At 41.7% G+C, this 16,203-nt stretch overlaps 1 protein-coding gene across 1 annotated transcript in view; it reads left to right on the top strand.

Annotated features, from left to right (window-relative positions):
- Nucleotides 1-16,203, top strand: part of MYO1D (myosin ID) — a 162,438-nt gene that overhangs the window by 60,647 nt on the left and 85,588 nt on the right. The window contains exons 15-16 of the mRNA XM_069786766.1: nt 4,094-4,260; nt 8,728-8,935. Of these exons, the coding sequence (XP_069642867.1) occupies nt 4,094-4,260; nt 8,728-8,935 (375 nt within the window). The remainder of the gene's footprint in view (nt 1-4,093; nt 4,261-8,727; nt 8,936-16,203) is intronic.

The following is a 16,203-nucleotide window of genomic DNA, read 5'->3' as shown; positions in this document are numbered from 1 at the left end:
TGTTGTAGTTCTGTGGATCAAATGTAGGATATTTGTGATATCAATCTCATCAAAGGATTTATATTCATCTTGACATCAGATGCTACACAACAGTACTGAGGGCAGATCTGGCATCGTCTGGCATCATTCTGATGTTAGTGATCCTGTTGCTAACACCGAGATAGGTCTGTCCTTAAGGGTAACTAACGTGTGAATGGAGAATTGGCCCAAGCCGAATATTAGCAAGAGGGGATGGTGAATGGTCTGCAATTCTCCCTTTCACAACTGCAGACTCTTTCATAGCTTCTCAGTTCAGGTGTAATTCGGGGAGTCTCTGTACAACCTGCTTATTTCCAGTCATATAGGAGACTTGTTCTAGCAGAAGAATGACCTGGCCTTTGTTTCTTACCATACAACTGAGAGATTACAATACACAGAGCTTATAAATTGCAGCCATCAGGTGCAGCAAACTCCTACTCCTCATCAGTTATAGCTGCCATGACCACGTCAAACCTACTTCAACACTGATTCAAAGTTCAGAAAGGACTGCTTCTACCTTCATAGTTTGACACACAATGTCTGAGACAGCGTGAAGAGCACCGATGACAGCTGCATTCCCGTGGCACAGCCGAGCTGCATTCCTTCTACAACTGAAGGAAAAATTGTCACCCACGCAGATTGCAAGTTCTGAGAGCTGGTAGGAGACTGTTGAGTGAATAAAGACCCTTGTAAACCTTCTTACCTTCAGTACAGAAATAACTTTCAGGAGAAAGCCAAAAAAGTTCATGTGTAAATCTTTTAGAACTCTTTAAACTGTACCAGCACATAATATTTCACCGTTCTCTCCTTAAGGAAAGGAGAACAAATACCATAGGTATGGGTTGTGTTGAATTACCATGGCAGAAGAAAGTGCTTCATGTGGTGGTGACTTGGTAGAAGACCTCATGCAGAACAGAGCTGTTGCTTGGCTTCCTGGTGCCCCAGGGAAGTTGTGTCCTTAGTATTCCTTCCTTTTTTGAGCCCACTGCTCTCTGAGGATATGAAGAGAAGAGCAGGGTGAAGAGAGCACTGCCCTACCAGGGGTCTCAGCTGGTTCTTTGGAAGTGGGGCAGTTTTCTCTACTGCGTGCAGCTTTGCCTTGGTCTCCCTGGTAAGGAAAGGAGCCAAACAAGACTGTGAAAGAGCTATCCCTGATGCCCTTCATAGGGAGAGATGAAGTCACTAGAGGAGAAGGGAGACGATATAAGAATGTATATTGCCCACGCATCCTTCTCTGTACCCACGCACTCCCCACACCTACTTACGCACTCCTGGGCTGCTGCATGGAGGGTAGGCAGGACAGGGATGCTGCCAGCTCTTGTAAGGGTGATTGGCTTAGGTTTTGCTCACTCTCCTCAGTGCCATATATTCCTACCCCAAGGACAGCCCTGCAGGAGAAAAGAACAGCTTGATGCTACTGATAGCATGCTTAAGAAAGCAGGGAAATGTTCCAGTCCAACACCTTCCCCAGAAGATCCAGCAGTTTGTATCAGTTTCTAGGATATGAAGCTCTGCTTTTCCAAGGCCTCCATATCTTTGCCTTTTCATTACTCATATTCAACCTATTCATGTTCGTTAGTGAGGGGAAGCTCCGTGTGCCTCTCATTAGTGCTGTGTACCTCCAGGTTATGTTAGGACTAGCCAGGATAGTCAAGGATGATCTTGTTTCTTCAATATTATGGAAGGGAAAATAGCAATTTTGGGCCTTTCATATTATCCTGAGATTGGGTGAGTGATGTAAAATCATAGAAAATGGGGCTAAATCATAGACAAATCACAGAAAATAGGTCTAAAGAGGACCTTGGGAATTCATCTCCCGTTTGAGGGCATCTCTGTCTCTACCTTTTCTATGCAGGTGCTTGTTCAGGCTGTTCCTCTCCAGTGATGGAGGTTCCCCTCCTTTCTGCAGGCATTCTGTACCCATTCCTTGTTCTCCTGATGCCTAATCTGAATTCTTATGCTGTAGTTAAAGTCAGTCCTTCTTTGTCCTAAAACTGAATCTTTACTTTTCTTTATATCTACCCTTTAAGTGTATAAAGTCTAACATTGGATGGTTATGTGGCTTCTCAGTCCTTGAAGACTAAAACCATATTTCCTCTGAGTCACATTTTCTGGATTTTTGATCTTTCTTGTTCTTCCCTGAACTGACTCACCGCCATTTGCATCCCACTTGAACTGCAGTGCCCCAAACTGAATGTAATGTTCAAATAAGTAGAAATCTTTTGGGGTTTTTTTGTCTTAAAATTTTCCTGTTCCTGTGCCCCTTCCTTAGAAAAACGTGAACTTGACTCATGTTCAGCTAGAGTGCCTAGATCTTTTTTTAGCACTAGTGTCAAATCAGTTTTTCATTCTTTTATTATACAACTATTTCTGCCTAAACGTGGAACTTTGCATTTGTCCTTGCTAAATTAACCCCCCCTCCCTTTTTTTTCCAGACCACTCAGCCCATTTGTTAACGTTGTGGGTTCTTGCACTCTGAAACTATATATTACCTACAGATTTAGTACCCACATTGTACTCCTTCATCCAAATCACTGTTGAAACCATCCGGTAGTACTGGAACAGAACAGACTCCTTTGGAGAACCCTTGGGGTTTCCCTTTTGAGAAAGGGCCCCTGGTTACTTAGAGCAGTTTTACAGATGGTTTCACAGCCACCTGTTTCATCTAGTCCAGGGGAAAATTGCTGAAATTTCATTCTTAATTATCAGTTGTGTTTATGAAAGGTGACATCTTCTAATGTTAAGAATTCAGACAGGCTGCTTATCTCCCTTTATCATAATGTTAGCATTGCTGTAAACTGATTTTTTAAATGCTCCAGTTTAAGTGCATCTTTGACATGTCCTCTGAAGCAAGTCTCTGGACATATTGTGACTTTCTGAGCTGTCTGGGATCCACATTTGAGTTCTCGCTGTGGCTAGTGATGAGACTTGGTGGGCAGTAGGCTCTGCTAACCTGCAGAATATGCCACTCCTTTTGCAAGGGCTACTTAAAAAATAATATATATTAGTGTTATAAGAACACAATTTTACTTTGAAAAACTAAGGTGGGCCTTTATGATGCTTCTTAATTGATTTTCCTGCCACTAATAAAGTTAAAAGTGGGATAGCAAGGGCTAGCAATGAAGAGAGAAGTTAATGGACTTCAAAACCCATTGTGATGAAAGCACATACATTTAAAAGATTTATAGCCACCCTTTATAGGCTGGTGCTAGTTATAGACCATGTTGGCCTAAATGAAAGTTGCCTTTAATCTCATAAAAATAAAGGTAAACATCAAAACCAGTCTAGCAGGACTGTGTATGGGGCTTATTTCCTGGGTGCAGGCTGGCTGGCGGTGCAAGGTGTGAGACCCTGTGGGACTCTCACCTGAAACATCCAGGGTCAGCCCAGTCAGCTCTGGGCAGGACCACCCGGGCTGTGCTGGGTGGAGTAAAGCCACCAGACCCCGTTCAATGCTCTGCAAGTCCAAGGTAGTGCAGAAAGAGGAACTTGTGTGCTGGTGGCTTGTGTTTGTCCTGTGGAAGGTGTGGTGCTTGCGGTGTTGAGCTAGGATGGAAGGTGGCGGGGTTTTGCCCTGCACAGGGTAGCATTCAGTGATTTCCATCATTCAAGCATGTTGCTACAGGCTTTAGAGAACTCGATTCAGCATAGTGTAAGTATTATAGAGTAATCCATGCTGCTTTTAGATGTTGGTATGGGAAAAGCCGTATCCGACAATCGTAGCAATGAATTACATTGTTTGTTCTATCTTTTATGAAGAGTGTTTTTGTTGTTGTCAAAGTCTGTAGAGAAGGGTGATACGGGACTGATTCTGATAGATACCAAAGGACAGTTGAACTTGAATGAGTAACACATTGATCCTGTAACAGATGTCGTTGCAGTGTGCTAAGGGGAGGAATGTGTTATGTGCCACTCTTGTCATTTCTGTTCTAACCTTGTCATTCCTGTTAAGCAGCCAAACCTCATTCAGATGACTGGGGTGGACTGACATCTCCCCTGTTTTCATGAGGAAACAGCTGTGTCTGCATAGACTTTTTTCTTTCTGAGTGAAACTCGGTTTGATTTGTCCCCTTAGGAACCCTATTATGTCCGTTGCATTAAGCCCAATGATAAGAAGTCACCACAGCTTTTTGACGAGGAGCGTTGCAGGCATCAGGTTGAATACCTTGGCCTTTTGGAGAACGTGAGAGTCCGCCGAGCAGGCTTTGCCTACCGCCAAACATATGAGAAGTTTCTTCACAGGTAAGAAGGGTGCTGGCAAGTGACTCAGTTCTTTGCAAGACAACTCAGACATTGGAATGAGGTGTGTGATTTGGCTGTCTCCCCTTGAGTGAAGAGTAAGTCTTAAGTCCTCTGGGCTCGTGGTCCTCACTCTGTGGGTGATGGTGTGTTTGGTTTAATATCTGCTGTTGGGTATGATAAAACATGAGTCTAACATGGACTATGGTTGCTCTCATTTTGTGGAAGCAGATGTGTTTATAGGTGCATATGGGGCACTCAGGCTCAACTTCTTTTCTGCTAAAATTCATTTACTGTATTACTTGCTGCAGCAGGAACGTGTAATGAGGTTCTTCCCCAGAGCACAACCCTAAAACCAGAGCTAATTAACTTCTGTTTTCTCTCTGAACATTGTCTAATTGTTGCAGTGAGAGAGACAGACGGACATTGTGTGTCTTGGGAAGCACTTGATGGTGCACAGTGACATTATGCCTGTGCAGGAGGAAACCTCTGGACTTTAAAACTGGAAGTCTCAAAAAGAGATAGTAACATGACCTCATTAAAATGTGTTTTTGATACTTCTTGCCCTCTTAATTCCACTAGACTTGTGACAAATGAAATGTTTTAGATTGAAATTTGTCTTACGGCTTCAGTAAATTAGCATGGGTACTAAGAATTCAACCTCTTGCTGATGAAATAGTAAATTGATTTTGACTTCTCTTACTGAATCAGGTGAGAAAAAGGCCGTAAGGGTAGAAAAAAATTAAACTATTCAAGCAGATGGGATGTCATGCGTTAGAAACAAAGTTCTGTTGAAAGATCTTTTGCTGTTCGCAGTGGAGATTTGCCTGGATATTTCACGATACCTGAAGTGGAATGAAAGGGTCTGGCTTACTAAATACAGCCTACAGTGCTGCGTATCAGTTTTCTTAAACATTATGCAGTGGTTAGAGTGTGCTTTTGCCCTCACATGTGGAATTCATTACAATTTACTCTTAAGATTTGTGTAATTACTATTAATATAAACAGCTGCTTTGTTTTTAATGAATGTTTGATGAGGTCCTGTAAGCTTAAGACCAGAAGTGGTGTTTACAGCCAGTAAACCAAATTAGCACATGGCAAATGGTACAGCTTTCAGGCTATTGTAACATTTGTTCTGCTGGACCCTGGAGTAGGATTAAACATCTACAGTGTAAGGTATCAGACATTGTATTTGCATATCGCAGTATTGCTCCGAGTCCAGTCTACACTGACTTTTCTAACTTAAAAAAAAAATAAAAAACTTCTAGCCTGGATATTGTTTTTATTTTTTCAAAAATTCTTTATTCCTTGTCTTTTGAGTGAGACATAGGCTCTTACAGGGGCTGGGGGATATGATTTGTGGTACAAGCCGCACATTTTTTGAGTGTTTTTTGAAGAGAGATCAGAAGGGATTTCTGTTCCTTTATATTTAACAGGCTTATTGGGAGACTGGCAACATGGAAGAGATTCCAGGCCCTTCAGCTCTGGACTCTTGCACTGCATGTGGGGCACGTTTTAAGACAGATTTAGAGTAACTCAGTGAGAAGCGATTTTGGGACATAACTTTGTCATCTGCTTGCTTACATATGCAAAAGATATTATAAAATTTCAGTCCCATAAACAGATGTTTAACTCCTTTACAGGCCCCTGCAGCTTTCAGATTTTCTGAGCCCAAAACAGATACCTGTGTTTTGTTTTGCTGATCCCTCTTGGAGGGGACAGGAGATACATATCAGGATATGTATAGAAAAGAGAGATAGCTCTCTCTTTCTCTAAAACAAAAAAATATGTATATGTGAGTGCATGTGTGCTTATTTTTTTTATATATATGTATGTTCATGTGTATATAAAAACATAAAACATAACTTTCCTTTCTGTAGGAAAAGAGCTTATTGCTATTTAGCCCTAAAATACTGTAAGGTAGTTGATATCTCATATTGACCAGTAGGCAATGAAGTGAAGCACAGTTAGGACCATTAATAAATGTCCTTTTCAAGCTTTCTTTGAAATGAAGAAAACTTCTATTTGAGCTCTGTGCAAACCAGTCTGTCCTTACCAATTTGTAGAAAGTAAGATCTAAATATTTTTTTGTTGGACCAAGAGATGTCCTGCATTCACTTGGTAAAAACATCTTCCAGTTGGGTGAAATGCATGTCAGGACCATGTATCTTAAATAGATGTGATGCATTCTTTTGTTTTAATATATAACTTACTGTCAAAAAAAAGCTGATTGGATTTCAGAAAGGGGTATGTGTGCGGGGCAGGGAGAAGAATGGCGCCTGCGAGGCATCTGCAGGCATGGCCGCGTGTGAGCGTAATCCAACACTTTCGCCATGAAGGCATCCACATGCCTATTTCCAGGCAATGTTAAACATAGCATGTAAATGACACCAAGATAGCTGTGAACCACACAGTGGTAAGAGAAGAGTATGATCCAACTTCATGTGCAGACCTGATATTTTTCATTAAAGCTTCATAATTCAGTGGCTTGCAAAAGCCTTGGTTCTTAGGAGAGCTATACTGGGAATTGTAAACTCTAGTAGCCACCTCATGCATGCTGGGCATTTCTATAGCTAAGTACGGAGAAGGAGAAACAAAGGTGGTGTAGAAAGGGATGTTTAATGAATAAATGACCTTGAAAGCTGTCAAGATCTCTAGGCAGGACAGGGGAAGGGTTGTGGTGTCAGTGAGCAGATTTATTTTGGCTTCTGCCTCACTATAATTAGCAGTGAGGTTGGGATTTTGACTTGCTGTGGCATCCAGGTTGTGCTCTCTGTGGTGGGGAAGGAGTTTGTGGCATGGCACCGCACATGCCATGGGAGGAACAAAAGGATGCCACCATATTCCACCACTGGTCCCACCACCTGTGGGCTAGGAGGGAGGTGGTCCGTTTGCCTCAGGATGTCTTTAAATACCATAGCCCTGTTCTTGTAAAGGAGGAAGAGAATTTAACTTTTCTTTTGGGCAGCTTTTCAGTTCTCTGACACCTTATCCCTCTTTTTTTCTGGCCCCGTCAGTGGAGCAGGCCTGTTTAATAACATGTGGGTTTGCACTGCCACTCTGCTTGTCTTTCCCCCGCCCGCCAATGTAAGTGTCTCAAGGTGGAAGATTTTCCCAGTGAATTAATTACTGCAGGAACATTTTCCTGATGAGAATAGGAAAGAGAAACCAGTGTAAAATATTTATGTCCTGTGTGTACACGTATTTGAGAGAAGGAATGCTTTTGCCAGCCAAGTATAAATGCAAAATCTTCTGTTGTGAGTCTGAGGAGGGTTTTTTAATATGCCTGTTTTATTTATCAGTAAGATCCCTAGTCTGCATGCTGTAACCCTCACGCTGATGGTGTTCCCTGCTTAGACACAGTGTGCACCTCCATTTTTTCCCCTCTTCAACAGCTTATTCAGAAAGGCTAATTTGTTGGATGAAAGCGACAGTGTGATGTATTTCTGTTCAGGCTTATTTTAGTCTGTTTAGTAACTCCTGCAGTGCACCCGCTCCCCAGTAAAAAGGTTTATCGCTGCGCCCATTTAATAGTAGCTGAAAATTCTGAATGTCTAAAACATTGAGATTGATGCTTGACTTGGATTGTGGGCTTTTAAATAGAGAAGTGGTTAAGATTGCTGCATGCTTGTTTTATTTAGAACATGAATGCGGGTACTATTACAGTGAAAAAGTCTATTACATTTTTGATTATGTCCATAAATCTTATGCAGAAGTTTCATTGTTGCTTTTTGCAAACATCTATTCACCTAATCAGCACTTTGCAAGGCTGGTAAATCTTACAGAGAGCAGAGTCTGATGCAGTTACTTTCATGTTTGATTTGTAGTTGTCTTAGTTCCAACCTGCATTCTCTCTCTCTTAGTGTAAAAAGGAGTTTGGAGAGTAAGGATGGGAGGGAATGGCTGAACAACAATTACAGGCAGTAGTGGCGTTTGCACAAACCATGGCAGTCAACTATCTGCTACTTTGGTAAATAATAGTATTTGTTAGAAATGGCTACCAAAATGATGAACAAGGAAAATTACTTGCAGAATTTTTAAATCTAGGGTTTCTGACAAAACAATTGATTACAGTTAGCTTCTTATGCAGAATATGAGCAAACCAAAGCTTTTCTTCCTCGCAGAAAAAAATAAAATTTAAAATTGAATGCTGTAAGTGTGAATGATGGAACTGCCAAATCTGCAGGAAGACAATGGTGAGGTTTGTCGTGTTGCATCAGTTCAGTGTTGATGAATTGAGCTCCTCACAATATTTTTTTTCAGCGTCTCACAGAATCATGCCTCTCATATTAATTTTCCTTGGATTTTTGAGGATCACGTTTCCTACAGAGGATGTCTTGAGGCTCTTCTATATGTAATCAATTTTATTAGAATTTAGAACATAATTATTTCTAAAATGTGTTGGGGATTAGCCTTCTTGAGAGCCTAGATGACAAGTTTACATTTGTAAATTGTACTTTGTAATTACAGGTACAAGATGATCTCGGAATTCACTTGGCCAAACCATGACCTGCCTTCAGACAAAGATGCTGTGAAGAAGCTCATAGAGTGTCATGGATTTCAGCACGATGTTGCTTATGGCAAGACCAAGATTTTCATCCGCACGCCTCGAACTCTGTTCACCTTGGAGGAACTGCATGCCAAGATGCTTGTGAGGATTGTCCTCTTCCTACAGAAGGTAAAGCTTAGTTTATTGCATTAAAAACTCAGTTCAAGTTCCTTAAAACACCTTTGCTCTCTTTTCAGGCTCACATGCAAAAGTGACAAGTCTGCACAAATTGTACCAGGACAACTGCGGTTTGATTACTGCTTAATTTTTTTTAAAGCTCTTTCAGTAGTGCTCTCTGTAGCTGCAATGAAGTCTCAATGTGGTGTGATGTACTGTGAGCTGTAGGACCTATAAGGTTGTTGGCTACTGTTTAAAAAGCTTGCTCTTTACTCGGTGAAAGTAGGCTACCTAGAAACTTAGAGAAACTTTCACAGATGAATGTGTAAGAGTGTTGCACAACAGATGTTGAGACAGGCTTGCATGCATGAAAGTTTATTAGTGGATCCGTAGCTGATGGCATACATCAGCTCTAATGGTAAAACTCTTGGGGATGCAGGGAAAGGAGTGAGAGGGGAAGACAGAGTGAGAAAAGAGACAGGGAAAACTTTCCCCAGAGACCAGCTAGGAAGAGAAGGGACAGGATTCCCAAATGAGCATCCTCGCAGAGCGTCCTTTCTGGTACAGCGTGTGGTCTCCCTCATCATACTATTCCGTTAATAATTATTGAGTTTTTATCAGGACCTGTGCGAAATCCCTATTGTTTTCTCTTACGATACTGTTAGTGCTGACTGGAGCATACAATGGCTGGGGGCAGATGCTTGTGCATATTGGTTTATTAAGCTTTGAGCATCCGTATTATTGAGTCCCCTAATGTAAACCAAAAAATACAACAAGGGATACAGAAGGAAGGGGTGATTTGCACACTAGTGGCCGTCACTTCCCTTAAGAACCTGCCATACCGTGCGATATTGGGGTTTGCAGGTGCAAGCCTAGGGTAGTTACAGCACAGGAACAAGGGAAAACACTGCTACAGAGGCTCTGGAAAATGCTGCCCCAGCAGCTTGGGTGAAAGGGTAACAGAGGGAAAGGCAGTCTACAGAACAGAAAATAGAAGGCCCTTAGCATTACAAAGGGTAAGACACCTAAGGCACTGTGCAACAGGACCTGTGCACTTGTCTTTCCTCTCTGAACATAGGATTTGAGCTCGAGATCTTTCAGGTTTTACCCTTAGGATAAGTAACTTTACATTCTCTGACTTCAGGGCAAACACATTCTCAGACTTTGCTCATGAAGGTACTCTTCTAAGCCCTAAGCCATGGGAGTTGGTTGTGACTTGGCTAGCTCCTAAATCATTTAGGTGCTTTTTGGGGCCACAACACCACAATAGAAGCTGGTTTTGTAACCTCAAAAGCAGTGTACACCGGAGGGGAAAAAATACAAGAGCTGGTTTTAGTACTTGCTGAAAACTGTGTTCTGTATGAGTGTGATCTGTCTAGCAAAGAGCAACAACTTCTGACTTTCAGTGCCGCAGAAACGGTGGAACTGACTTTGTCCTAACTAACAGGGATTGTTGACTAGGTCAAGATTTTTAGAAATGTATTTCTTAAAATGTGGGTTTTCTTTGTCATTCTTGGAACTCGGCAAACAACAGAATTCCTGAAACCCTTTTTGCCCAACAGAAATAGAAACTGCTGACAGATGGGTATAAAAACGTCACAGAGAAAAGGCTTGCTCTAAAGCTATGCAGTTAGCGTAAGTTTGCGCAAACTTTTTAAACCTGATGGACTGAATTGCTTTTGGTGAAGAGTAAGACCCTGGAGGAAAAGTTATCCACTGCAAGCTTTAATACTTTTGCGAAACACTCACATTTCTTGTGTTTACAATGCATTTGATCTGATTCCCTTTCTGGAAAGCAAAACAATTTGACCAGTATGGAAGGAGAAAGTGTCAAGTCCAGGGTTGCATCTCTGTTGGTATTTGTTGTGCTGGATTGCATGGTTTATCTTTAGTAAGGAATTTTTGTAAGTTTTTTATATACGTATGTGATTAGTTTTTCTGGAAATGCAAAGCTCAGGCTGCTTAAAGGATGCAGGACCTGCCTGTTCCTGAGCTTTGTGGTTCAGTGTTTTCTTTCCTTTTTTTAGCAGTGTTCTGCTTGCCCTGCTGATAAGCTTCACAACAGCTTTCTTGGACTACCTGTTATCTTCTTCCAGGTCTCTTCCCTGGAAATGGCAGCATACTTTTCCAAAAGCTTATTCTGGCTTATTCTTTTGGAGTGAAATGGGGCTAATCTGTGGAGCCCCTCTCATACACCTCTATCAGGTTTTTCTGGATTATTAGTTGCACTTCCACTGTGCTCGCTCTGGTTTCTTGGGAGGAGTTCCCCTGTCTGCAGCCACTTTTCTAAGCATGTTGGTCATGCCATTAATCTGGAGTCTCTTTCTTCCCATAGTGGTATGAGGCAAGCTAATGAGTTCCTTGTTGAATAAAACTGCAGGGGGGACACCTGCTCCCAGGTGACCCCAGTTTTCATATTAAATGTCTGAGGACTTGAGAGGTGACCTTTTTTGAAAGGTGCAGTTACTGAAGACTAATTTAAAAGACCCAGCCCGTCTGTGCTGTGGAAACAGATGATGTCTCACTGCAAGGTGAGCTCTGAAGCTCCTCCTTCGGATAAAATCCATCGAGCAGTGTGAGGCACAATTTTGACAGCAACATGTCAGTTTTTGTGAGTTTGCTGGCCTTTCCTTTAGATGGAAACTTCAGAATTATGTAGACTGGGATGTGATCTGGACTGGGCTCAACGACCTTGGAGGAGAGCAGGGCTAAAGATATTTTTGCCTCTAGAAGGTAAGTACCTGGTGAGGAATAATGGATCAACTCTCTGCCTCTGTGAGGGATTTTGCTGCAGTGATTTTGTGTGGCATCGGGCATGCTGGATTATATATAGAATAACTGCAGTGCTTTTGGGGTTTCTCTTGTTGCAACAATCAGCAAAAGTGACAAAAGTTAAATTGCCAGTGCAAGTTGTCCTATGGTTTCACAAACCTCCCTCCCCTATTTTTTCCTCTCCCTGGAGTCGAGAGGGATTAATATAAGTCTACATGGAGGCATCTTTCTGTTCTGCACAAAGTATTGAAATAGGACAGGTGGAGTCATCTTTTTGTTATTTCCCTCTGAGAAATCTCTAGTGAGATTCTAATTTACCTAATAAAAGATTTGTGAGGAAAAGACAAGCTCCTTCTCAAGGGCTCAAGGTACTGAAGACTTTGAAGAAAACTGGATGGCCAGAGCTCCTTTTCTGTAGCTTAATGCCGCTGTGGTTCACCTATGTCTCTGTTTATACTTACTGAATGTTCTTCAACCAGGCTCTAAAATGCTTGCAAAGTGATGGAGAGGAGCTCTTTAGAGTCCTGGAACTTGCAACTAAAGACAAGAAACACTGATGAATCAGTAAATGCTTACTAAACAGCTTGTCAACAAAAGAGCAGGTGTTGGGTTGAGGTCTATAGGTATGTAATTAGATACCTTCTATGGTGTTAAATCTGTCTGGAAAATGCTTGAATTTTTCTTCCATTTTCTGTATTACTCTTGGTTTACTGTCAGATCTCATTCTCAGCTCTGTATCAGATCACTCCTGTGTTCATGTACCAGCCGTGTTCTGCTGCCAGTAGATGGGGCAGTTGGAGACTGGCAGTGCTGAAAAAGGAACAATCAACACAATAAAAAATAAAATCAGAGTAAGGATCTGAAGAGGCCTTCTCTATGCTCTGAAAACATCAAGGCAGTTTTGCCTGTATCTTAATATCTGTTCTCAACTTGCTTTCAATTGTTTATTAAAAACTCATATGAAAATTTAATTCTTGCTCCTCTTTCCTTACTTTAGTTTTGCCTGTAAGCGTCGAAGGCTGAGTAAGGCAAACTGTGATTACATTGAAAAGGAAAGAGAGAGATTAACTTGATTTTTTTTTTAAATAATTTAGCTTTCTGTTGCATTGGAGTTCCTCAAATTTGAATTTAGGAGAGGGAAAAGACAACTGGAGATAAAATGTGTTGTTGTGACAATAGGCATTTGTGTGATAAAAACTGAGGGAAAATGTAAGGCGTAGCCTTAAAAGCAGCTGATCACAGGCTGGGGTCCAATAACATTTTTCTTTGCACAGGAATGATTTTAAATGAAAGAAGAATCTGCATTTAGCAATTCTGTTTCTTGGTAGTTTTAAATGTACATCTTAATTTCTAATGATATATATTATGTGGTTTATTGCTCTCGTACAAATCACAAGACTTTCAAAAAGAGATTCAGTAATTATCTTAAGAGCTTCATCATGTGCATAACCCTTAAACCTCAAAATAATGCTGGTTCCTTTATTTAATGTTGATAAGAATTTGCTGCTTATGAGTTTGGCTAAATTGAATTAGAACTGACTTCCAGTTTAAGTAGATAATTTTACTTTCTTTTGTTCCACATCTCCTGAATATCTTCTCCTTTAGATTTATCTTCAATGCTCCTTTGTCTTCTGTGATAAATTGTTAGTGAGGTTCCAGGCTGTAATTTTACTTCAGACCAAACAAAGTCAGTAAGCAGATGTGATGTGATTTAACTGTGGCAACTTGCTGGCTCCAGGAGAATTTAGCAAGCGAGAGCTGTGTCCGGTATTAGAAAACCCATATGGCAGTGGAGACATCGCTGTCAGAGTCAACTCGAATGGTCATTTTAGAAGCACCAGCAGAGAACATCACTTCTTTTTATGTGGTGCATTTGAGTTTACTATACCTGTGGTCTTGCCATCTATATGATTGTCTTCATGAATGCAAATGGAGCAGCTCTAATGTTAATAATAAAAATAAAAAATAAAATTTAAAAAAGCTGCCATAAAACTCCGTTGCTTTTTCTGCCCTTGGAAACGTTCCCACATACTCATTAGCTTTGCAGAATAGTGCTTTGTTCAAGAAAAAAAGCCCAGCCAGCCGGCACGTGCGGCATGCAAAGATGATGTATCTTGTCAATATAATTTAGTGCACTATTTCAGTGTAATTTTATCAGACCAGTACAGCTGCATATGGTAATCACTTCACTAAATCTTTACTGCCTAATGCAGAGGAAGCAAGAATCGTCCTTGCGTCGCAGCCCAGCACCTCCTTGGACAGAAATCCTTGTGCGCGGAAGCCCTCCAAGCCCAGGTGGTCAGTGCAGCTGGAAGGAGGCACCGCTGGCCCCGGTCCCTGCCGTGGGTATCCTAATGCGTCCTGGTGGCACGGCCCAGCGGCCCTTCGGTGCCCGTCCTCCGGCAGCGTGCCGTTCGCCGCGGAGGATGCTCTCGGGAGAGCTGTCGCTCGCAGCCCCGCAGCTGCAATCACCATGGCAACGTTCCTCCAACCCTGGCGGGGAAGAGCAGAAAAAGAGAACCATGGCTGACTTGTCATAATTTAATGTTTCACCTTCCCTTTCTTCTCTAGCCCCATGAGTCCTTGAAGCACGGTGCGCTGGGAAGCATTATCCACAAAGGGAAGCTTTCGCTCTGACAAAGAAGGCGTTTTCATGTCAGATTATGGACAGGCGGTAGTAATCTGATGAGGGCTTTGGTTCAGTGACCCAAATAAAAGGTGATGCAATGCATTTGCCATCCAGACTCAAGGCATTTACCATCTTGAGGGAATGTGTTCGTGAAGTTTTGAATATAATATAAGTGGAAATAGGTATATAATTATATGTGGATTTGTACTGTGAACTGAGGCTTTGATCTTGAGAGGCTTTGGCAGGGAGAAGCTGTGAAAGGAGATGCTGTAGCTCCTCCAAAGGAGCAGCATGTGGGTGCTGTGAAGGACCAAGTGAAATGAAGAATTGGATGTATCTGCTGTGTTGACAGTGCCACTTGCCAGTGTGGCCAAGCTGATTTCTTAGCAGACCGATCCGACTGCTTTGCCCATGCTGCTTGTGCTAGTAACATCACTTGTCTGCTTCTAGTGTGAATGCATTGAGGCATCTCAAACTCAAAAAAGCAAACAAAAAAACCCCTAAACCCACCCCCCAAAAAAACCCAAACCGACCTACCTACTACCAAAAAAAAAAAAAAAAAAGAAAAGAAGCTATTTTCTGCAAATTTAGCTCCACAACCATCTCACCTTCCTTCAGATCAACATTCTTGCTGGTAAAAAGGGGACTTGGGGACATGGCCATGGGAGAAAGCATGGGAGATGAAATGGATCCTACCCATTCAGCAGCAGTGTGATGGGGCACCTGGATACTTGCTTATTATCTTTTTCCTCTCCTAGGAAATATTGTGAAAATATGCTTTAGTCTAAATAAATATAAATATCCATCTATTCTTGAGCAAGGGAGGAGGAGAGAGGATACCAGGTGTGTGCATCACTGTTTAAAAATATGGCCCAGCTGGATGATGGAGCAACTGCCTATTCAAGGATCTCAGCTTTGAGACCTTGAGCTTCATGGCTGTTAGAGTCACCTTAAAACTTGGTTTGTTAACTCCCATGCATGTGGGGAAAAACATTAACAAAAAGAACCAACTCAAACTCTTCCCTAAGCCTGTTGCCAGCATCACAGAGAATATGTTTGTGCTTTGGTGAGTGCATGAACGACTTCAATAAGCCCAGTCAGAAGCAAAGTGCCCAGCAGCCGCGGCAGAGCAGGTAACTGCCTGATTCTGTAAACACTTCATCTTGATCTTCTGCTTCTTGCAGCACTGCTTGTAAATTCTCATAAATTATGACTGCAAAGCCAGCTGCAGAGCCCGTAGTTAGGTGTTAATGCTGCCCATTGCTTGCTCCAACCTGCTTGTTCAGGTTTTGCTTTACTTGATTTCAGTTTGCAGAATGTGTCGGAAGGACTTTAAAAAGAATCTAAATTGATTTCTGTAACGGATCAGAAGAATCGTGGAATGCTGTGTCCCCATGTCCCTCTGGAAATCCCAGTCTCAAATGTGGCTTTTTTTCCCCCTCTTGAACAGGTTTCTTTCAGCAAACATCTCTGCAGTTCCTCGTTTGTTAAGCAAACTTTTTGTAGTTCTGATCTTGTAAATTGAGTATTTTAGGTTCTAACTCTCGTTTCATGGTTTTGGGTGGGGATTTTTTTCATGCTTATTCATGTGTATCACAGACAGATTGGGAAGACCAGATTCTGCAACCATTGCTACTGATGCTTCCTTGTTGTTTTCATGAAAGGGAATTGTTTTTTGTTGTGCCTGATCTGCTGCACCTCAAGGTGTCTTTAAGGCTTGTTTGAACTGTAAAAATACTGCCAGTATGGTGTAAATTAAAGTACAAGCAAGCACAAATAGCATTCAGCAACCTTAACTTAGGAAAGATCTTAATTTAACGTGATAGTAAAAAATACCAGGATCACGCGAACTGTGCCTATAGTAAGGTAGAGATGCACA

Source organism: Haliaeetus albicilla, chromosome 7, assembly GCF_947461875.1.
Source record: "Haliaeetus albicilla chromosome 7, bHalAlb1.1, whole genome shotgun sequence".
Lineage (NCBI taxonomy): Eukaryota > Metazoa > Chordata > Aves > Accipitriformes > Accipitridae > Haliaeetus > Haliaeetus albicilla.
The sequence above is the reverse complement of the archived record's forward strand: the minus strand, read 5'-3'. Positions and strand labels throughout refer to the sequence as shown.